Source organism: Arachis hypogaea, chromosome 17, assembly GCF_003086295.3.
Source record: "Arachis hypogaea cultivar Tifrunner chromosome 17, arahy.Tifrunner.gnm2.J5K5, whole genome shotgun sequence".
NCBI classification, from domain to species: Eukaryota; Viridiplantae; Streptophyta; class Magnoliopsida; order Fabales; family Fabaceae; genus Arachis; species Arachis hypogaea.
This window is the reverse complement of record NC_092052.1, coordinates 119,022,271-119,044,607: the sequence shown is the minus strand read 5'-3', so window position 1 is coordinate 119,044,607 and position 22,337 is coordinate 119,022,271. Positions and strand designations below refer to the sequence as shown.

The 22,337-nt window shown below is 36.3% G+C and overlaps 2 protein-coding genes across 5 annotated transcripts; both read left to right on the top strand.

Moving 5' to 3' along the window:
* Positions 1-859: 859 nt before the first annotated feature.
* Positions 860-2,469, top strand: LOC140180707 (uncharacterized). Its single transcript, XM_072221987.1, has 2 exons — positions 860-1,450; positions 1,666-2,469. Exons 1-2 carry the CDS (start codon positions 860-862, stop codon positions 2,467-2,469), a joined length of 1,395 nt encoding a protein of 464 aa, XP_072078088.1.
* A 9,718-nt stretch (positions 2,470-12,187) lies between these two features.
* On the top strand, positions 12,188-22,223 carry LOC112764976 (uncharacterized). 4 transcript variants are annotated; one of them, XM_029294556.2, is made up of 8 exons: positions 16,563-16,932; positions 17,887-18,103; positions 18,211-19,237; positions 19,739-20,061; positions 20,174-20,484; positions 20,606-20,801; positions 21,276-21,407; positions 21,763-22,223. In XM_029294556.2, exons 5-8 carry the CDS (start codon positions 20,186-20,188, stop codon positions 21,883-21,885), a joined length of 750 nt encoding a protein of 249 aa, XP_029150389.1. In that variant the 5' UTR covers positions 16,563-16,932; positions 17,887-18,103; positions 18,211-19,237; positions 19,739-20,061; positions 20,174-20,185; the 3' UTR covers positions 21,886-22,223. The 4 variants fall into 4 exon arrangements, with proteins under 4 accessions (XP_072079553.1, XP_029150389.1, XP_025666617.1 ...); XM_072223452.1 differs by lacking the exon at positions 16,563-16,932 and adding an exon at positions 12,188-12,452 and having other exon boundaries at positions 19,739-20,484; XM_025810832.3 differs by lacking the exon at positions 19,739-20,061.
* Positions 22,224-22,337: the final 114 nt, after the last annotated feature.

Here is a 22,337-nt window from a genome sequence, read left to right as displayed (position 1 = left end):
CAGATAACGCTTATTCAAATAAGTAACTACCCCCTAAAATCTCTCTTCCACTTCTAGAAGAGATATCTCAACAACCCTAAGATAAAGGGACGGTTATCCACCTTCAGAAGTGGAACTACTCCAACAGTAGTTATTGGATCATCACCTATAAATACACTGACACACTCAGGTAAACCTAAGTTCCAATACTCTCAAAACCTGCTTACCCCCTTGCTAACTTAGGTATCGGAGTATCTTTACAGGTACTATCCCCCTCCCCCTCCCCCCATTCTTTCACATACACAACTCGGGCGGCGGCTCTCAGATGCAAACCAAGTCGGAGACCATCCTCTTTTAGCATTTGGGCCTCTCCTTCAAGCCCAACCGTCCTATTCCAGGTTACCCACGTAACATTGGCGTCATTGCCGGGGACCTGGGATATCAACTCATAATGGCGGATGACCAAAACGAGGACAGACATACTGCATCGGAGTCTGAGCAAGAGCATCAAGATGCAATCAACAACGACAGAGCCATAATATCTCTGCAAAGAGCGGATAGACAACATAGAGAAGGCCCCTCAGGCGGTCAAGATTCAAGAAGAATCCCCTTTGAAGTACACGAACCAGAGAAGGAGGGACAACCTCACACTGGCGATCTCATGGGACTGCTCCACAGCCACCAAAGACGACTGGAACAGCTGGAACAAGAACTGGAACGACAGTGAGAAGTGGAAAAAAACTTGAGGAGAGAAGTTGAGCGACGAAAAGAGCTTGAAGAAAAGCTCTTAAGACTAGAATACAACCTCCGAAATAGGAATTCTCACGCTGACCAAGAAGACACCCCATTGGGGGGAGAAGACCCATTCAGTGAAGACATCATGAGGGCAAAAGTTTCCAGGAACTTCAAAAGCCCTGAGATAGATCTGTACGACGGGACTACCGACCCAAAATATCACTTGAGCAACTTCAAAAGTTGGATGTATCTAGCTAACGCCTCTGATGCTACCCGCTGCAAAGTCTTTCCAACGACTTTGACAAAGGCGGCGATGAAGTGGTTCGATAGCCTTCTCCCAAGGTCGGTCACCAGCTTCGATGACCTCTCGCATAAGTTCCTTATGCGATTTTCAATCCAAAAGGACAAAGTGAAGCACGCGCCTAGTCTCTTAGGAACAAAACAGGAGATCGGAGAACCCCTAAGAGACTACATGGAAAGGTTCAACAAGGCGTGCCTAGAAATTCAAGACCTGCCTACAGAAGCAGTGATCATGGGCCTAGTAAATGGACTCCGGGAAGACCCCTTCTCTCAATCCATCTCGAAAAGGCATCCGACTTCTTTGAGCGATGTACAAGAGAGAGCAGAAAAGTACATCAATATGGAAGAAAATACCAGACTACGGGAACTAAGCTGGCGATCCGGGCACCCTGACTTGTCAAAGGAAAAGGAAAGGGAGCCCAAGAAGAAAGAAGAGGTAAGATCTGAAAGGCCCAGAAGATATCATTCTTACACTCCCCTACGAATTTTCCTAGTTGATATTTATAGGAAAATTTGCCACACTAAAAAGCTACCTCCCCATCGGCCTATCAAGAACAAGAAGGGGGGAGTCGTAGCGAATACTGTGAATATCACAAGTTATATGGGTACTCTACCAATGATTATTACGACTTAAAAAATGTGATCGAAAAGCTGGCCAGGGAAGATCGGCTCGTCAGATATCTCATGGAAAGGTCGGACAATCATGGAAAAAGAAAACGATATGAGGAAGATCGGAGAGATCCGCCACCACGAACCCCAGAACGACATATACATATGATCTCGGGAGGGTTTGCTGGAGGAGGACTCACAAAGTCATCTCGTAAAAGATATCTGAAGGAAGTTTACCAGGTCGGGAGTGAACTATCCGACCTCTCAACCATCTGTTTCACCAAAGAAGACGGGCAGGGTATTGTTCCCGGACATGCCGATCCGGTGGTAATTACCATGATTCTCGCCAACACTCATCTACACAGAACCCTGGTGGATCACAGGAGCTCGGCAGACATCCTGTTCAAACCAGCATTTGACAAGTTGGGATTGGACGAAAAGGAGTTAAGGACATACTCTGACACCATCTTCGGATTGGGGGATACACCAATAAAACCACTGGGATTCATGCCCCTACACACCATTGTTGGAAAGGGAATGAAATCCAAAACTCTAAGCATCGACTTCATTGTCGTCGATGTGGGCTCGGTCTATAATTTCTTGATAGGTAGAACGACCCTAAATCGGCTTGGAGCAACGGTATCTACCCCCCATCTTTGCATGAAATTACCAACACTAGAGGGAATAGCAACCATCAGGGGAGATCAGAAGCTGGCAAGAAAGTGCTACAATGAAAGCCTAAACTTGAGGGGTAAAGGCAAGAAGGTGAACACTATTGAGCTCGGAGGCATCCGAGTTAAAGAAGAGTTGCGACCACATCTCGAAGGGAAGACTGAAGAAGTTTAGATCGGGCAAGAGGACGGAAAAAATACTAACATATGAGCCAATTTAAAAGGAGATTTGAAGCAGAAGCTGATAAGGCTCCTACAAGAAAATTCCGACCTCTTCGCTTGGAAAGCCTTCGACATGCCCGAGATAGATCCCGAGCTCATGGTGTATAAGTTGTCAGTATACCCAGGATCTTGACATGTTCAACAGAGAAGACGGAAGCTCAGTCCCGAACGAGCTCAAGTGGTCGAAGAACAAATACAAGCCCTTCTAGAGGCCGGATTTCTCAGAGAAGTTAAGTACCTGGCCTAGCTGGCGAATGTGGTGCTAGTCAAGAAGCAAAATGGCAAGTGGAGTATGTACTTTGATTACACCGACTTGAATAAGGCATGTCCAAAGGACCCCATATCCTCTTCCAAATATTGATACCCTAGTAGATTCCAGCTCAATATATCAATACTTATTGTTCATGAATGCATACTCGGGATATAATCAAATCCCGATGTATAGACCAGATCAGGAGAAGACATCCTTCATCATGCCTAGAGCAAATTACTATTATGTGGTCATGCCCTTCGAGTTAAAAAATGGAGGAGCCACATACCAGAGGCTGATGAACAAGGTGTTTGCACCTCACCTTGGGAATTTAATGGAGGTATACGTGGACGACATGTTAATAAAAACCAAGGATGAGGCCAACGACCTGACTGACCTCTCCCAAGTCTTCAGCATCATAAGGGCGCACGGGATGAGATTAAATCCCACAAAATGTACCTTTGCAATAGAGGATGGAAAATTTCTAGGGTTTATGCTAACACAAAGTGGGATTGAAGCTAACCCCAATAAGTGTAGAATAGTCCTGGAAATGAAGATTCCGACATGTTTAAGGGAGGTCCAACAGCTGAATGGCCGACTTGCAGCTCTCTCCAGATTTTTAGCAGGATTAGCATTGAGATCCCTACAACTTTTTTCCCTACTAAGAAAAGGATGTCAATTCGAATGGACTCCGGAATGCGAAGAAGCTTTCCAGGAGTTCAAAAGGTTTTTAAGCCAACCTCCCGTTCTGACTCGACCTAAAATCGGGGATGAACTCATCATGTATTTGTCTGTAGCCAAAAAGGCTGTGGCGTCAGCACTGATACGGGAGGATGAGGTCGGGAAGCATCCTGTATACTTCACCAGCAAAGTTCTGCAAGGCCCCGAGTTAAGATACCAAAAACTCAAGAAGTTTGTGTATGCCTTAATAGTGGCGTCTCGAAGGCTACGGCCTTATTTTCAAGCTCATACAATAAAAGTTCGAACGAACCAGCCCATAAGCAAATTCTTCTAAAACCAGATATTGAGGGCAGAATGGTTCAATGGGCTATATAACTATCCGAGTTCGACCTAAAGTATGAAACTCGGGCAGCGATTAAAGCCCAGTGACTGACCGACTTCATGGCGGAATACGCGGGAGATCAAGAGGAGGCCTCCACAACTTGGGAGTTGTACGTGAACGGCTCTTCCAATAAAATCGAAAGCAATGCAGGCATAATACTAGTCAACCAAGAGGGGACCCAAATAGAATTCTCCCTGAAATTTAAATTCCCAGCCTCCAACAATCAGGCAGAATATGAAGCCTTGATTGCCAGGTTGAAGTTAGCAGAAGAAGTCGGTGCAACCAAAATAGTGGTCTTCAGTGACTTTCAAGTGGTGACTTCTCAAATCAATGGAGAGTATCAGGCTAAAGACCCAAATATGAAAAGGTATTTGGACAAAACTTTGGAGTACCTTAGGCGATTCTCAGAGACCAAAGTCAAACACATAACTCGGGATCTTAACAGCAGAGCAGACGCCCTCTCCAAGTTAGCAAGTACCAAGCCAGGAGGAAATAACAGAAGCTTGATCCAGGAAACTCTCCAAGAGCCCTCTGTCACAAAGACAGAAGCTAAACAAGATGTCCTAGAGGTATCCGGCTTAGACCTCGGGTGGATGACCCCATTAACCGAATACATAAAATTTGACATCCTACCCAAGGAGGAAAAAGAAGCCAAGAAAATCCGAAGGGAGGCACAAAATTACACCTTGGTGAAAAATATCCTCTATAGAAAAGGAGTATCCACACCATTGCTGAAGCGCATCCCTACCTCGAAGACAACAGAAGTTTTGGAAGAGGTGCACAATGGCATCTGCGGAAATCATCTCGGAGCAAGGTCTCTAGCCAGAAAAATTATCCGAGCCTTGTTTTACTGGCCGACCTTGTAGAAGGATGCTACCAACTTTGTGAAGAAATGCCAGCCATGCCAAATGCATGCTAACTTTCATGTCGCTCCCCCCGAAGAGCTTATCAGCATAACTTCTCCATGGCCTTTCGTAAAATGGGTGCTGGACCTACTCGGACCTTTTTCCCAAGCGCCTGGACAAGTAAAATACTTCATAGTGGGAGTAGATTACTTCACGAAGTGGATCGAAGCAGAGCCCTTGGCCACCATCACGGCTCAGAGAAGTCGGAAGTTCCTCTTCAAGAATATCATTACCAGGTATGAAATTTCCCATTCCATCACCACGGATAATGGTACCCAGTTCACCGACTCTACATTCAGAAACTTGGTAGCTAGTATGAGGATCAAGCACCAGTTCACCTCGATTGAACACTCACAAGAAAATGGACAAGCAGAAGCAACCAATAAAGTCATACTGGCCAGATTAAAGAAAAGGCTTCAAGACGCAAAGGGGGCATGGGCCGAAGAGCTCCCTCAAGTGTTATGGGCCTATCGAACTACACCTCAATCAGCTATTGGAGAAACACCCTTCCGACTTGCTTATGGCATAGAAGCCATGATACCGGTTGAAGTCAACGAGCAAAGTCCAAGGGTAAGGTTCTATGATGAAGTCGGCAATATTCAGGCACATAAAGAAGAGCTCGAACTACTCCCTGAAGTCCGAGAACAGGCACAGATAAAGGAAGCAGCACTAAAGCAAAAGATGACGAACAGGTATAATAAGAAAGTCATTCGTAGAAGCTTCACCTCAGACGACTTGGTCTTGATTAGGAATGACATCGGCGTAAACAAGTCAGGTGAAGGAAAGCTCGCTGCCAATTGGAAAGAGCCATATAAGGTAAGTGAAGTCCTTGGAAAGGGATATTACAAAGTATCCGACTTGAGCGGTGCCGATCTCCCCAGATTGTGGCATGCCTCCAACATGAGGAGGTATTATAGCTAGAAGCGAACTCCGCTCCCTGATGTACTCTTTTTTCTGACTTCATGGTTTTTTCCCAAAAAAGGGTTTTCCTGAAGGGGGTTTTAACAAGGCATCAAAGTGGGGACTAAGGGTAAAAGTTTTAAATCCCTTAGTAGCTAACAACAACTTTTATAAAAGTTATCTCCATCAATCAATAAGCATTTATTTTTTCTCTTCATAATTCCATTAGTAATATTATTCTATGAAATGCACCGATTTAATCTCAAAAAAGCGTGAAAATCCTTTGACCGACCTGAGTGGTCGGCGAGATAAAACGACGAGGTACAAATCGGTGTAAAGAGGTTATAAAAGACAATCATAATAACTCAGAAATAATATTGCCAACGACTCACAAAGTCGGAAAGCCAGAGAAAAAATAAAATGCATCGCAAAAATGACCTAAGTTATAAAACAATTCGATAAGCAAAATTGAATATGTAAAGTCAAAATAATGGAACACAAAAAAAATATGAAAACCCCTCAAAGATAGAAGCGAAGGTTCTCTCGAAATAACTTGGTAAAAAGTTTTGACGATAGTGAAATTGTCTAACAATCCATATGATGAAAAGATTTCTTTACAAACTTGGAAAATTAGAAAAGGTTTTTCACAAAAAGCTTTAAGAAAAGCATCAAAGACACCAGCAAAGCATATATAATAAAAAAATATTTTGTTAAGGCCCTTATCCAAAAAAGGACCAGCAAAATGAATAGTTGTTGTTAATGACCCTATTAAGGGTCAAAAGTCAGGAACCACCACATGAAACAAACATATAAAAATAAATTGTTCAAAAAGGACCCACAAGTCGGGCCCTAGTAGCTGAAAATCATTGGAAACCAAGAAGAGAATTGGAATCATCGGCAGGAGTGGAAATCGGGTCTGCTGCAGGAGTCGGAAGGGTCTGAGGGGTCTCTTCAGCGGCAGAAGTCGGAGCTTCAGAAGAGCTCGGCAGGAATCCTTCCTGTTGCTCCTCACGAGGAGGAGACTCAACAATATGCTGCCCACGAGTCTTCAGCTCGGAATCGGTTTCAGGACGAGGAGGAGAGACAATCGCCCCATCGATGACCACTTTGTCAGGATGGAGGGGTAAAAGGTCCAAGTCGGGAGCGATAACTCCGACTTGTTCCTTGAACACCCTGAAAGCCTCTTCTGAGCTCTCGACGATAGAATCCTCTAGGTCCTGATAAGCCTCCCGGTTCGACTCCAGCTGCTTCTGTAGATCAATATTCTCAGAAAAAAGCCTAACAAAATTTTGCTCCACCTTCTCCTTCAACCCCTCGGCCGTGGCACATTGGTCCATCAATTTTTTCTCCCTTTCCTGGAGTTGGGCAAGCTCCTCCTTCAACCAGGCATTCTCCCCCTGTAGCCTTTTCTCCTCCTCCTGATACAAGACAATCCTTCCTTGAAGGTCCTCTAGGGATTTTTTAAAAGAACTCAAGGGAGTTTTGTCAAGTATATCAAGAAGGTCAGTACAGACCCTAGCTGTCCGAATTCCCCCCTCCCCCGTGCAAGAATTTGAAGATGGTTTCGTAAGGAAGCATCATCCATGGAGATTTGGCTAAAAGGAAGGATATGATTCCTTCCGAACTTCGGACCATCGAAGTTGGCCTCCCCAGCAGTGGAAGAACCAGACTCCGAGGTCTTTCGCTTCTTCTTTTCAGGCTCAGCGGAGGGCTAAACGGGTGGGGCTGGAGCAGGAGGAGGTAGGGAAGAAGTATGAATAGGGTTTACCAGAATAGGACGAGAGGAGGAGGTCCTCAAACCTGAATCTCGGAGAGGAGGAGTGCCAGAAGCTTCGACCTTTGCAGCATCAGCTCGAGCATGGGCCTTTCTCTTGGCCTCCTGGACTTTTTGATAAGTAGCGCTTGACCCACTCTTCATCATTTCTGAAAGAAAGAATAAAAATTGATCAGCCCACAAAGGAACACATTGCAAGTCGGAATTCATCAAAAGCAGCCACAAAGAAAACGAAAATCACCTAACTCAGTTTGGACGAAACTCGGAGCGCCAATGAGGAATTTTTTAGTATCCAGATTTGGAGCTCTCTCCCAGACCTCTCGAAAAAACTCAACAACGGCCTCCTCTACCTCATCCAAGTCATCTGGGCCATATTTATCTACGGGGGAAGCCTCCGACCAGTACAAAGGAAATCGGGATTCGTTATTCTCATTCAGAAAAAGGAATGATGTCCGTCTACAGCTTGGACCTTGAAGAAAAAGTGAAAGGGTTCGTCAAAAATAGAAAATACCTTCCGACCTTGGATAGCTCGAAAAGATACTCATTGCTGTGTGTTCTGCTTACTAAAAGGTCGGATAAGATGAAAGATATAGAAAAAGATTTTTAAAGAAGTAGGAAAGTCAAGCTCTTGGCTGACAAGCTGGTAAATCTTCAGAAAACCCCAGGAATTGGGGTAGAGTTGGGTAGGAGCAACTCGGCAGTGGGACAAAACTTCTATTTTGAAATCAGAAAAAGGAAGGGAAACCCCCAAACGGGTGAAAAGACAGTCGTACATGAAAAAAATGAGAATCAGAATCAGCAATCCTCCTACAGCAAACCTGGTCCTCAGGATCCGGGGCCACTAATTCATACTTGGGCTCGTCAGCCTCAAGACTACAAATCCTGTAATGTGTACAAAGCTCGGTTATGAAGTCAGTATCCACTAAAGGTTTCTCAATAAGTACGGAATCATCTACCCATCTCAAGAGGGTCTCAGGGATACGGGAAGACATTTTTTCAGCAATGAGGGAGTATATATAAAAGCAATAAAACCTACAAAGAAAAATAAATCATCAAAAAATAGGGACCCAAAAATAAGACAGTTTCTTCCAAGGCAAACAAGGAAACAATCACTAAGCGGCAAAAGAAGCGATTTTTGTAAAATAAACATGCAAAAATTCTAAAACTTTGTAGAGGAACGACAAAGGCATAAAACTTCCCTCAAACATGCAAGTGCACCAAGTAGAAATAAAGAAAGCACTACACAAATGACAAGGGAAGATAAAGAAGAACCAACTTTTTTTGTAGAAATCGAAGAGAAGCAGTCACGACGAAAGAAAGCGATGAAACACCCGAGAACAAGAAGACCAAAGGGAGTTTTTGAGTGAAAAAGCAAAAGAGCAGGAAAAGAAACTTCAAAGAGAAGACGAAAGAAAACAAAGAAAGAAGAGAGAAAAGTATTTATAACAGACCAGGGACACAATAGTAAAACAATGCAATCATTAAAGAAACGCGCCGTTACCAATGTAACTGCCCCTACGTGTAAATGCAAAATCCCAAACGGACGCGACGTTTGATTAGACGCGACGCTTGAGAAATTCAAAATCACGTCGGTTTTAAATTAAAATCACGTCGTTTTCTGACTTGAATGGACCCGAGTTTAATTAATACTCAAATCCAACTCATAGCCAAGAGATCGGACTCAAGTAGAGGCACTGTTCATGTCGTGCCCCAATACTATGGTCCATGCCCAAGTAAGACAAAAAAGCCCAATCCAAAGGTTGGCCTTTACCACCTACCCAACCTCCTCAAAGAGCTCGGTTCTGATATAAGCTCCTCCCCAAAGAAGTCGAATTCAGCTGGCAGATAAAGCTTATTTAAATAAGTAACTGCCCCCTAAAATCTCTCCTCCACTTCTAGAAGAGATATCTCAATAACCATAAGATAAAGGGACGGTTATCTACCTTCAGAAGTGGAACTACTCCAATGGTGGTTATTGGATCATCACCTATAAATACACTGACACACTCAGATAAACCTAAGTACATAATATTAATTTAAACAATATATTTATACATAAGTACATAATAATTAATTTGACGATTGATATTTTATATATACATAATATTTTTTACAAATATTTAAAATGATAAGATTTTTTTTTTTTTGTCTTTAGAATGATGAGATTTAGGCTTGGTTTAGTAAAGTTTTTATTTTTCAAGTAGCTTATAAAAGCTAACTTTTAAAAGATAATTTTTTAAAAGTTATAGCATCTATGTTTAGTAAATTAAATTAAAAATAATTTTTAATAAACATAAACAACAAGTATGCTTGATAAAATAGGTTTTAAAATTTAGAAATACTATAATAGACATTAATTTAAGAATTAAATTTGAGTATTAATTAATGTACGATGTTATATTAGACTTTTTAATTTTGGTAAGTACAAGCCAACTTTAAAAAGCTCATTCTTAGATACTTTCAAAAGTATTCTTATCTTTTAAAAATTGCAAGTAACACATTAGCTTTTTAATTTACCAAATATAAAACGAGGTGCTTATGCTTTTCAAGTGTTTGTGCTAAAGCACAAGCACATCTTCAGAAAGTTTTGCCAAACTAAGTCTTAAAGCCCAGTTTAGGTAAACAACTTAATTAAGTTTCTTTTGACAAAATAGTTTAAACAATAAATACTTATATTAAAAGTAACTTATAAATAAGTTTTTTTGTTTTAAAAATGTTTATTTTAAAAAAAATATGATAAAAAGTTTTTTATTTTGAGAGAAGTCATTTTTTTTAATTTATCCATAAGCACTTAAATAGCTTATTAGAAAGTTACAATTTAATTTTAAAAATTGCACTAGATATTAATTTTTCTACTTTCATAAGTCAAAAGTTCAAAAAAATAGTTTTTGAAACTTCCCAAATAAACCCACGAATAGTTATTTTTTTTATGAGAGAAAGAGGATCAGGGACCCCAAAACACAAAAAACAAAATACGGCTACGCAGAGTCTCTAAACTTGTAAGTCCCAGCACAATCAAATAACAATGACAAATAAAGCTCAAGAATATGATGATCAAACAAATATAATCTAATGTCAAGCTGCTGACCCTTCTTGGCCATGACGTCTGCACAAACATTTGCTTCCCAGAGGATGTGGACCAACCTCACATGGTGAATTCTACGAACAAGAACAATAATATTCTGTATAAAGGAGTAACACAGGTGCGACATAGGGCATCCTTCCCAGACAAGTTTCATTTGCGAATCCAATTGCACAATCACATGAGTCAATTCATTTGTTACTGCAATTTAGAACCCCTTAATAATAGCTTACAAATCGACATGCATGATCGAGGCTGTCCTCAAATTACAAGCGAAGCTCGTGATGCAAGACCCTATCAAATTCCTGAAGATATCCTCACATGCGGCATTATTTGTATGAGAAAAAATTGAACCATCTACATTTAATTTAATAGAACTCTCATGGAAAGAAACCATTTGATACAAGTCTCGGAGTTGGTATTTATAGAAGCAGCGACATTTTTTGGTATAATTTTTTAAGTTGTTTAAACATTATGTTTTGCGTTAGATATTTAAAAACGATATATCTATGTAATAAATTTTGTGATTAATCCTAAAAGTAAATTTGCCAATGAGTAATAGCTCAAATGGCATAGTCTTCCCATACTCAATTAAGAGGTTGCGGGTTCGAGTCTCCTATCTTTGGTAAAAAAAATAAAAATCCTAAAAGTAAATTTAGACATAATAAAAAATTAATCATCCAACAATCAAGACAGAGTTTAAGACAATGGGATTATGTCCTCCCAAAAATTTTATAAAAAAATAGTTTTCACTTGTTTCATATATATAAAGTTGTTGGATTAATGTTCATTCTTCTCATAAGTTCTTCACAATGTTAGTCATAGATTGAATTCTTACTTCAACCACATTCTCTTCTTTTATTGTCCATGAGAGAGATATTTTTTTTCTCTTTCTTTTAATGAAATTAAATCTTTTTTATTTTTATTTATTTATATCTTAATTTTATATTATAATTACAAGTAATATTTTGTAAGTTTATAATTAGAAGGATAAGGTAATTATTTTAAATTATAATAATTTTATTAATAAAATTTAACTATGAAATAATAGATAAATTAATTTCACATGATTTATTAAATAAGTAATATATATATATAATTTAAATAGGTCTAATCTTTTAATTATCTATGTTATTATCAAAATATGTTACACAATAGAATATTATTTTTATGTTCGATTTTAAATTATTATTTTATATTTCTTATTGATCTTTAATAATAAAAAAAGAATTAATTTGGATAAACAAAATATAATTCTAAACGCTATTATGGTAATTATAGTTTTTTAATTCTTTTAAAATTTATTTCAATTTTATAATTAAAATTTATAATGATTGAAAAATTAAAAAAATGACATATTTAACTTGACTATAAATACTTTTACATAATTTATATATTTAAATATATATTTGGCCTTCCTAAATCTTTTTTTTCAAGATCCCTCACCACCAACTAATGTTCTGAAAATCGGATCGGACTGGTCGGTTTAACCGAATTAACTAGAAATCGATTACTTAACCGATCCGGTCTACCTACAAAATTATTCTACAAAAAATCGATGAAAAAATTGGTCGAACCGATGGTTAACCAGCAAATCGGACAAACCGACCCGATTTTTGAAAGCATCGGTTCTCTTCCCAGGTTATGAAAACGGCATCGTTTGGATTTAAAAAAAAAATTTAAAAAACGTTGAAGAGCTCCAGCCATACAGCCACTTGCCCACTCCACCAAAATCCCTAATCCCCCAAAAGGCCAAAACCGTCGAAGACACTCACATTCCCAGTTTTCCACCCTAAGCTCGAGGCTGGAGCTACTGCAGACGGCGGACAACGGATGCCGTGTATCGAAACAGACGCCGGAGCAAGCACCACCGTCGCGGGTCGTCGCTCACCGTCACGGGTCGTCTTGTTCTCTGCTTCGAGGCTCGAGTTTCGTCACCTTCTGTTCGCTGCTTCTCTTGAAGTAAGTTCTGGGTTTCTGGCTTTTGTTCGTGGCTTTTTGCTGTTTTTAATTCTTGTTCTGGGCTTCTGTTCTGCTATTTTTTTATTTTTTTATTTTGTTTTTTATATGATTAATCAAATGTTGAATAAATTTGTTGTATGTTGAATTTGAGAATAAATTTGATGTATGTTGAATCTGAGATTCTAGGTTCTTGGTTAATTTTTGCTTTGTTCAATTTTTTATTAATTTCAATTCTGCTCTGTTCAATCACTTGAATGGCATATGAATTGTATGAACTATGAACTATGAAGTGATACATTGGTCTGGATTCTGGGTTGAATTCTGCTCTGTTCAATTTTTTGTTAATTTCAATTCTGCTCTGTTGAATCACTTGAATGCCATATGAATGGTATGAACTATGAACTATGAATTGATATATTGGTCTGGATTCTGGCTTGCTGGCATTCTGAATTTAGTTGAAGTATTGTTTGTTGAATATTGTTTCTTTTGGTTGCAAAACATTGTGTTTGTCATTTATGTGCATTTTAATTTCTTTAGTTATAAACTTTGATATTTGAAGTTGTTTATGATCTATTAATAATAAATTATGTATTGTTTATTTTGTGAAATTGTTAAATTTTGAATTTTATTAGTTTAAAATTTATTGCATTTAACTTTTTAAAATTATGTATTAAATTTTTTATAATTTTACTCTTTATTTAATTAAACCGATTTAACTACAATTCAACTCCAATTAAACCATTAAATTATTGAATCAATCACTTGACCGATTCGATGACCGGTCCGGTTCTCGCAACCTTGCCGCCAACCATATGAGGATAACCTAAACAAAATTAAGATAAACATCCCGCAAAAGCGTCTGTCTGCGCCGTTTGGTTTGGTCTGATATTAGGCCAATCGACCAACAGATTCAAGTTTTCATTAATGGAATTTGAATGCATTATTAACTTCCCAATCCTCCAGCTACCAAGTACCAACTCAGTGGAATAAAAAGATAATAAAATAAAACACGACTACTGACATAGATTAAAAGATATACATTTATATAAAAAAAATTAAAATATTAGTACATATTATATTAAATAATTTAATAAAAAATTTAATTTTAATATACAGACGATAATATAAAATATTTTATGTAATTATGTTGTCATATTTATTTTTTAAATAACTATTTATACTATTAATATAAAAACTAAAAAGTAATATTATAAGAGTGACAATGTGTAGAGTAGAATAGTATTTGGATCTAACTCTTGCTTGTATGTTGAGATTTTTATATAAACTCAACCCTATTCTATCTGTTAATTGAGAATATCTCAACGCTAATCTTATCTGTTTTTAATCCACGGGTATCCGATCCTATATGTGGGTTACTAAAAAGATACAATATTATTATATAAGTTAATAATAATTTAAAGAGAAAATTCCACTCATTTCTCTTGAGAAATGCTAAAATGATACTTTTCTTCTCTCTATTTGTAAAATGTACATTTTTCTCTCTTATAACTTTTAAAAACCTCCTCTTTAATCTATTTTAAATTTTTTGTGTTAACTAATGTTAACTTTATCTATTTTTCAAGAAAATATAAATATTTTTTACAAAAATACCCTTTAACAAAAATTTTACCTTTTGTCATTAAATTTTGTTTATCAAAATACCTTTTAATAAATTATTTTTTATTGACTAAATTGTATTTTACCAAAATATTTTTTTTTAAAAAAATTTAATAATTAAATTATTTTTTTAAAATATCTTTCAATAATTTTTTATTATTAAATTGTGATTTTACCAAAATTTTTGTTAATAATTATTTTTATATTTTACTATTAATTTTTTGATATTAATATATATTATTTTAACATTAAATTAAAAAATTTTGGTAAAATTATTTTTCGATATCAATATATATTAATTGTTATACATATTAAAAGTGGTAAGATTTTTTTATTTAATGTTAAAATAATATATATTGATATCGAAAAATTAATAGTAAAATATAAAAATAATTGTTAACAATAATTTTGGTAAAATCACAATTTAATAATTAAAAAATTATTGAAGGTATCTTAAAAAAAAATAATTTAATTATTAAATTTAAAAAAAAAATATTTTGGTAAAAATATTAATTAATAGAAAATGATTTATTAAAGAGTATTTTGATAAACAAAATTTAATGACAAAATAGTAAAATTTTTGTTAAAGGGTATTTTTGAAAAAAATAATTTATTTTTTCTTGAAAAATGGATAAAATTAATATTCATTAACACAAAAATTTTAAAATAGCTTAAAGATGAGGTCTTTTAAAGGTTATAAGGGAAAAGAATGTACATTTTACAAATAGAGAAGAGAGGAGTATCATTTTAGCATCTCTCACGAGAGGGGAGTGGAATTTTCTCTAATTTAAAATAGAATTAACTTTTTTATAAAAAATAAAAATATATCAAATTATCAATTAATGATCTTCTCTTAGTGGGTAAAGATCTTTTGTATTTAGTATTAGGTCTTTTATTTATATAAAAAATTAAAATATTAGTATATATTATATTAAATAATTTAATAAATGATTTAATTTTAATATGTAGATGATAATATAAAATATTTTATACAATTATATTATCATATTCGTTTCTTAAATGACCACTTATACTATTAATGTAAAACTAAAAAGTAATACGGTAGGGGTGGCAATGGGTAGGGTAAGGTAGAGTTTGAATCTAATTCTAACTCTACTCGCGGGTTAAGAATATTCCAACCTTAATTCTACTCGTTCTTAATATGTGTATATCTGATCCTTCCTGCGAGTTACTAAAAAGACACAATATTATTATATAACTTAATAATAATTTAAAATAGAATTGATTTTTATGTAAAAAAACGTATTAAATTATTAATTAATGATCTTTTTTTGCTAACTAAAGATTTTTTGCATTTAATAAAAAGTCTTTAATTCAACATCTATTTAAAATATATTTTTATATAAATATATAACTCTACCCTATTTGTCACCCTTATAATACTGACATCATTACATGAAAGTTAAATTATGGTTTAATTATTTTGTTGGTCCTATAGTTTCGCGAAATTTTCAATTAGATCCCTATACTTTTTTTTTTCCTTTTAATTGGGTCCCTGCACCAAAATTTTTTTTCAATTGAGTTTCTACACTTTTTTTCCTTTTATTTGAGTCCCTGCACCAATATTTTTTTTAGTTGGATCCCTATATAATTAAATCAATTACTACTAAGAGGGACCTAATTAAAAAAAAATTACTGTAGAGACTCAATTAAAAGAAAAAGAAGTATAAGGACCTAATTGAAAATTTTGCGAAACTATAGAGACTAACAGAGTAATTAAACCTTAAATTATTTAATAAATTATTATTTACATCTTGTGTAGTTACTATTTTATATCACATTCAATTTAAGAGTGCTGTCACGATTTTGGATATACTCCAACGCTCAATCTCTTGAATTAAAACTAAATTAGTCTAACTCTTAGGATTTAACAAGAAAGATAAGAATACAAGAGAAAAAAAATTTTGGTACAAAGAACACTTTATTACTCAAATATTTATTATAAATGACTCACACTTTCAAACTCTAACTCTCACTTCCTATTTATAACAGCCTATTTTTTTAATAAATAGTTAGTATTAAATCTAATTAACAGTCTAAATTAATCATTCAAAACTTTTATTATAAATATTTATTCTACTACAACTTTTTAAATATTTTTAAATTATTTTATACTACTCTTTATATTTCTATATATATTTAGATTTTTCTAAAATAATCTATAATTTTTTAAAGTGTTCTAAATTTTTTTTAAAAATTTTTAAAATTTCTAAAAATATTTTAAAAAATTTTTAAATTATCTAAAATATTCTCAAACACTCCAAAAAATTATACAAATATTATGAAAAGTATACAAATACAGTGGAATCTAACTTTTTAAAATTTTCTGTGACAGTGCGCTATCATCGCCCATTCGCCCACGTAAAATCAAAGGCATATCATAAATGGAATATACAAAACAATGGACCAATAAAGACGGAAATAAAATGTACTAAATTTATAATGTGCCCAAAAAAGAAAGAAAAATAAGAAAAGAGAGTAGTAAATGATAAGTGATAATAGAGATATTTTGGGATGAGAATGAAAATATCTACTGCACTGTGATGACCCGTTGGGTTGAGCTGATTCTAAATGAAACCCCCACCGGTTGACGTGGCGGTGCTTTGGACCCACTACGGTACTACACATGTAAAAGTGCTCATATCTCCGATCTTCACCGCTTTCTCTATCTCCTTCAATTCCTCCTTCACTTTTCTTATTCTTAATAATTCATCTTTCTCTGTTTCATCACGCCCACTCCCCCCAAATCCCGCAAATGAAGAAGAACAATTTCAAGATAAAAGAAAAAACTGCCATGTGTTCACCCACCACTGATCTCCTTTTGCCACCACAACAGATACAGGTAGCTAGTTTCCTTTAACTACTTCTCCATGTTCATTCCTCCTAACAATTATTAGTACAAGACTCTGCCATTAGTTTATATATTCACAGTGACGAAGCAACCCATAAAATTCATCTTCAATAAATAGAGGTATGCCTAAGTAAATTGTGATCATAATCATATACGCTTTACAACTTCAACCAGGTCTAAGATTTACTACTGTACATAGTTTAATTTATCTCCATTTTTGTTTAATTTATTGCCTACCTCTAATTTTCATTGGTACAAAGACATAGACAAAGATCCTTTTCTTTCTAAAAACTCTTTATCTTTTTGGGACAAGGCATTGCAATACTGATTATGTTGTTAGTAGGCTATAATTTTTTTGGTTCTTTAAAAAAAGTGCTGAACTTTTTAATTACTTAGGTTTTCAATCGCCATTTTTCATTTGTTATTAGTTTAGATTTAGATTAAGAAAGTAAAAGTTATGACCGAAATTTTCTATCAGTGATAATGCATTATATTTCTTCTGTCTAATTAGCTATATTATCGGGATTTAGAATTCGATTTATCTGAGATCTAAAGGACGAGGTGACCAAAATTAGTCCAAATAGCATCAAATTGTTCCGAAGATTTTTCTTTTTCTTTTTCTTTTTTTATTTTTTTAAAGGTCAGATTCTTAACAGATATTTCATTACCTGAGGAGATAATTCTCTCTTTTCCTTTTTTGGAAAAGGAGAATATTCTAATAGGAAAGGATGTGTCATTGCTAATTTGCTGTATAGAAGCTAAGGTGCAATATAATGGATTTTGTTGTTTTGACAAATGCAATATAATATCTTTGTTGGGCCCTATAAAGCTTCCAACATTGGACCTAATCAAATTAGATTACCCGGCATGTTCTATGGCTTATTAGCTGGTTGAAGCAACAACCAACAACTTTGGTTTTGTGTTTGATATCATTATTATTATCAGGGATCAGTGTCTACAGCAGAGTGGACAGACGAGAAACACAGCATGTTTCTTAACTCTATGGAAGCATCATTTGTCCACCAATTATATGACTTCAAGCAAACATTCGCCTCAATCACTAGACTCAACGAGTCTCATGATTTAAAAACAAATCCGTGGATTCAGCACTATGGATCTTCACACAAACTAGGTGCTCCACATGCTCCAATTGTTCATGCAGGTGCGTGGATATCTGAAACAAATATTTGGGACTTGGGAGGGTGGTTGTGGTTCCATTATTATTTTATCATTACTAACTCAATAAAGCTAAGCTCTTATAAATTACAGAGATGTCGGATCAGAACTTTGCCGATGAAGAAGCTGAAGAGCAACAAAAGGAAAACAACAAAAGAGATGTAAAAAGACTTAAAAGGCCTTTGATAAATGATGATGCTGCTGCAACAATGAGATACTGTAAAACATAGTTTTAGTCGCTATGGATATTGGAGATGAGTGGGTTGATATCCATTCAAAATGTTGCTTCAGATATCCTTAACAAGTGGTGTAGAATGTAGAGATTAGAATCGAGAGAAGCTAAGCTAAGCTTTTAATGTGCATGCTAGTATTAGAATCATGAGAAATTTAACTATGAATATATATGCACACGCACTTATGGTTATGGCCAGTTTCAGATTTATGATAGCAGCTAATTTGAGTAATTTCTTCGAAAGTCCAGGAACCAAGGAAACACAAATATAAACAACAATTGTTAATATAAGTTTTTTAATTAAAAAATGCTAACCAATAACCATCATATATATCAAACCCGGAGACCCGGCCGGTTTATAAAACCCGGACCGGGTCATGTACTATTCTTTTTTTTTTTTTTTTTGAATTTGGAATGATCTCGCATGAAGCATTGAAGCTCGCCCCACCCCCATCTCTCTCTCTCTCACAAACGGCACACCACCCCAGCTCTGAAGCTACTCACCCCAACCCCATTTCTCTCTTTCTCTCACTCTCAGCTTACCTCGGTTCACCGTCACCACCGCACGCTCGCCGCCGTCGCCGCGCCTCTCGCCGGATCCTTCGATTCGTGTTCTCGCGTCTCGCCTCTCTCCTCCGTCTGTGCTCGGCTGCTTCGCCTCCCTCCGCCAGTAAGTGCTCGAGCTGTGCGTGTTTGTTGCTGCTCGTCGTCCGTGGTTGTCTCTGCTCGTCTCAGTCGCACTGACGGCGTCTCGTCGTTCGTCTTTCTCGTCTTCGGCGTGTCTCGCCCTTTCCTGGGCGCCTCGTCGCCGGCAGCAGAAGCAACTCGTGGGGCTGTCGCTTCTTTCGTCGCCTTCCGTGGGGTCGTCGCCGTGGACCGGGACCGTTGGTGAGTTTCTGCATCATCGCTTCTCCTGTTCTGTCTTCTCCAGATTTTCCTTCTGTATTTTGAGATGTTGAATTGCTAATCAATTAATTTGACTGATTGATATCTAAATGTTGCAGTAAATCATGACTGAATTAGGATTTGTTAAATTTGTTGCTGATTTTGTTGCCGTAAATATCGCTGAAAATATCATTGAGCTCATTTTTTGGTTAACAAAAATTATCATTCAGTTGAATTTGTTGTTGACAATCATCATTAAATCTTAAAATTTTTTTTCTCTTACTAAAATAATTAGTTAGATAAATTTTTTGCATTATTAATTAGTTATGTTTAAGAATTAATATTGATATAATTAATGTATTTGTGAAGATTTATTTTTGAATTTTGAATTTAAATTTATTTTTTGTAATTTTATATTTATATTTAATTATTATGATGGCAGTATGGCACTATCAATTGAATTAGTAATTCACTGATTCAGTTATATGTCCGAATCGATTACAGATTCGGTCCTCATAACTACAGTTTCTTAAGTTAAAAAAAAGGGGGAAGTTCAGGCGTTAACGACAAGGAAGGGGGTGAAGTAGTCCACGTGTATGGTCAACTAGTATGATAACATAAAGGGGGTGGCGTGTTAACCACGTGCGGTGTTTAGATCTTTGAAGTTTGGACTTTGAATCCCACCGTCATCACCGTCTTCGCCTCCTTTAACCAACGCCCACCAAATCTTCACCCCTTCTCTATTTCTATCCCAGCGTTTCTTTCTCGATTCCGCGTCTTCTCTCATTCCAAGATTTTCTCCATTCCCCCGCTTTTCCATATTTTAGGTTTCACTTTGGATTTCCAATCCCAATCTGCCATCCTCCCATTCTTATTCTTTCATTTTAAAAAACTTGCCAATTTCTCAATTTAAGTTTCCTTTCTCCAATTATTTACCAGTTGAAGAGAAAAATGCCGGCATTCTTATCCACCGCGAAGGCACTCCGCTCCTTAGCGTCATGCAGAAGCGGCGTCGCTCAATTGATTAGGAGGAGCAGCAGCCACAAATTCGAAGGCTGCCGGTGTCTTACCTCCATCGCTGGCGGCGCCACCAATCAGATTCAGTCCCTTGGATGCCACATTGGCGGTTCCCCGTTTACGGGAGCGTTGAGTAACAGCAATGCTGCTCTCCAAACGAGACACTTCCTTGGATGTGGAGATGGTGAAGAAGGTGTTCTCTCCAAAATTTACGAGGAGAAGCGCGTTTTGGGGTAACACCCTTCTCTTCCTTCCCAAGCTTTAATCCCTATGCATGTTTTAGTAGCTTTGAATTTAAACAATTTGATCATTTTGGTGCGTAATAGTTGGAATTTGACACTTTCTGATTATCAGGTATTCGGCAGAGCAATTATTTGATGTTGTTGCAGCTGTTGAATTCTACCATGGGTTCGTTCCCTGGTGTCAAAGGTCGGAGATACTTAGGCACTATCCAGATGGATCATTTGATGCTGAGTTGGAGATTGGATTTAAATTTCTTGTTGAAAGTTATGTTTCTCACGTTGAATTGGATAGACCAAAACGTATAAAGGTAGTTCATTTTCTCTACTTTGGAATATTATGGTTACCTTCTCTTTTTCCTACCATTAAAATCTGTTGGATTCTACTTTTATAAAAAGTTGGCAGTACGTTGTTCATGCTAATGCAATGGGGTCGCTTTGCCAATATGTCGTTGCTACACAACTTTACATAATGTATTACATCATCGGCCATTGGTATCACTTTGATGTGAAAACTGCTAAAAGAGAGTTAAGAGGGTATCATGTTACATCTCAAAACTAGAGGCGGTGAAAATGCATGTGGTATTTGGGTTTTTGGCAATTGTTCCCACTTTTATGGGAGTGGGTCAAGCCAAGTGACCACTATCAGGATTGGGGTTGGCTGCTTTGTTGAAAGGGGCAGCCCGAAATCAACTTGTTTACGGCAATAGAATTTGGTTCTTCGTTTCTATTGATTGCTATTTTGTTGTGCTTATAGCCTTATACTATATGTTTTGTATTTTCAGACAACCGTTTCTCAGAGTACCCTGTTTGATCATTTGATAAATATATGGGAATTCAATCCAGGCCCAGTTCCAGGGACGTGCAATCTTTATTTTTTGGTGGATTTCAAGTTTCAGTCACCACTTTACAGACAGGTATGGTTTTGTCATTTTGTATCTGTCTTGATCAACTTGTTTTTATTGTCATTATGCTTTCTTGGAATCAATGTTCTTTCCTCACTTTTATGTTTTCCTTTCCCTGATTTTTGAGGACTTAATCTGTTAGTTCATGTATATATGCCAAGGGTTTATTTGCTGATAAAATACTGCTGAGTATTATTACCAGTAACTTGACTAACCCTCTTATATACCTGCATCCGTGTTCATACAATCTGCTATGTAGCCCATTCCATCACAAGAAACTCCGTTAATGTTAACATTATAAAATCAATGTTAACATTATTATGTATTTCGGATGATGACTAATCAATGTTCCTTTTCTGTTGGTTAGATTGCATCTATGTTCTTCAAGGAGGTAGCCTCTAGGATGGTTGGTTCATTTACGGAGCGTTGCCGTTTGATATATGGACCAGAGGTGCGGGTCCATGAAAGGTCATATGGAGAAAGGGCATAATTTAATTGGTTTAGACATCAGTTTCTTGTCTCGAACAGGGCTAAGGTCAATTTACAGGTTCAACATTAATTGGGAAGGTTTTTGATTGTGTGCCGCCCAATGCCGAATGAGTACGATTGATCATTTCTCTTTCTAATCCCTGGTGATATTTGTAATTTGTGTAGATGAATTCTACAATACACTCTGTACAGTCTTAAAAGTGACCTGAATTTAACATGAATTTTTTTTCCTTGAAAAAAATGTGACCTGGAATGGAAAAAAACTATCGCAGATCCCTTCTTGGTTTATGTAAAATGGACATTTATTTCTTCCCAATACAATACACACAAGTTATCGTATTACTAGCAATTGAATAACATTCACAGGCACTGTAGACCTGTAGCCCTGTTAGCCTGTACTATTATTTAAATCTATATGCAGTGAAAGGTTTTCATCAAATATAAACAAACGAG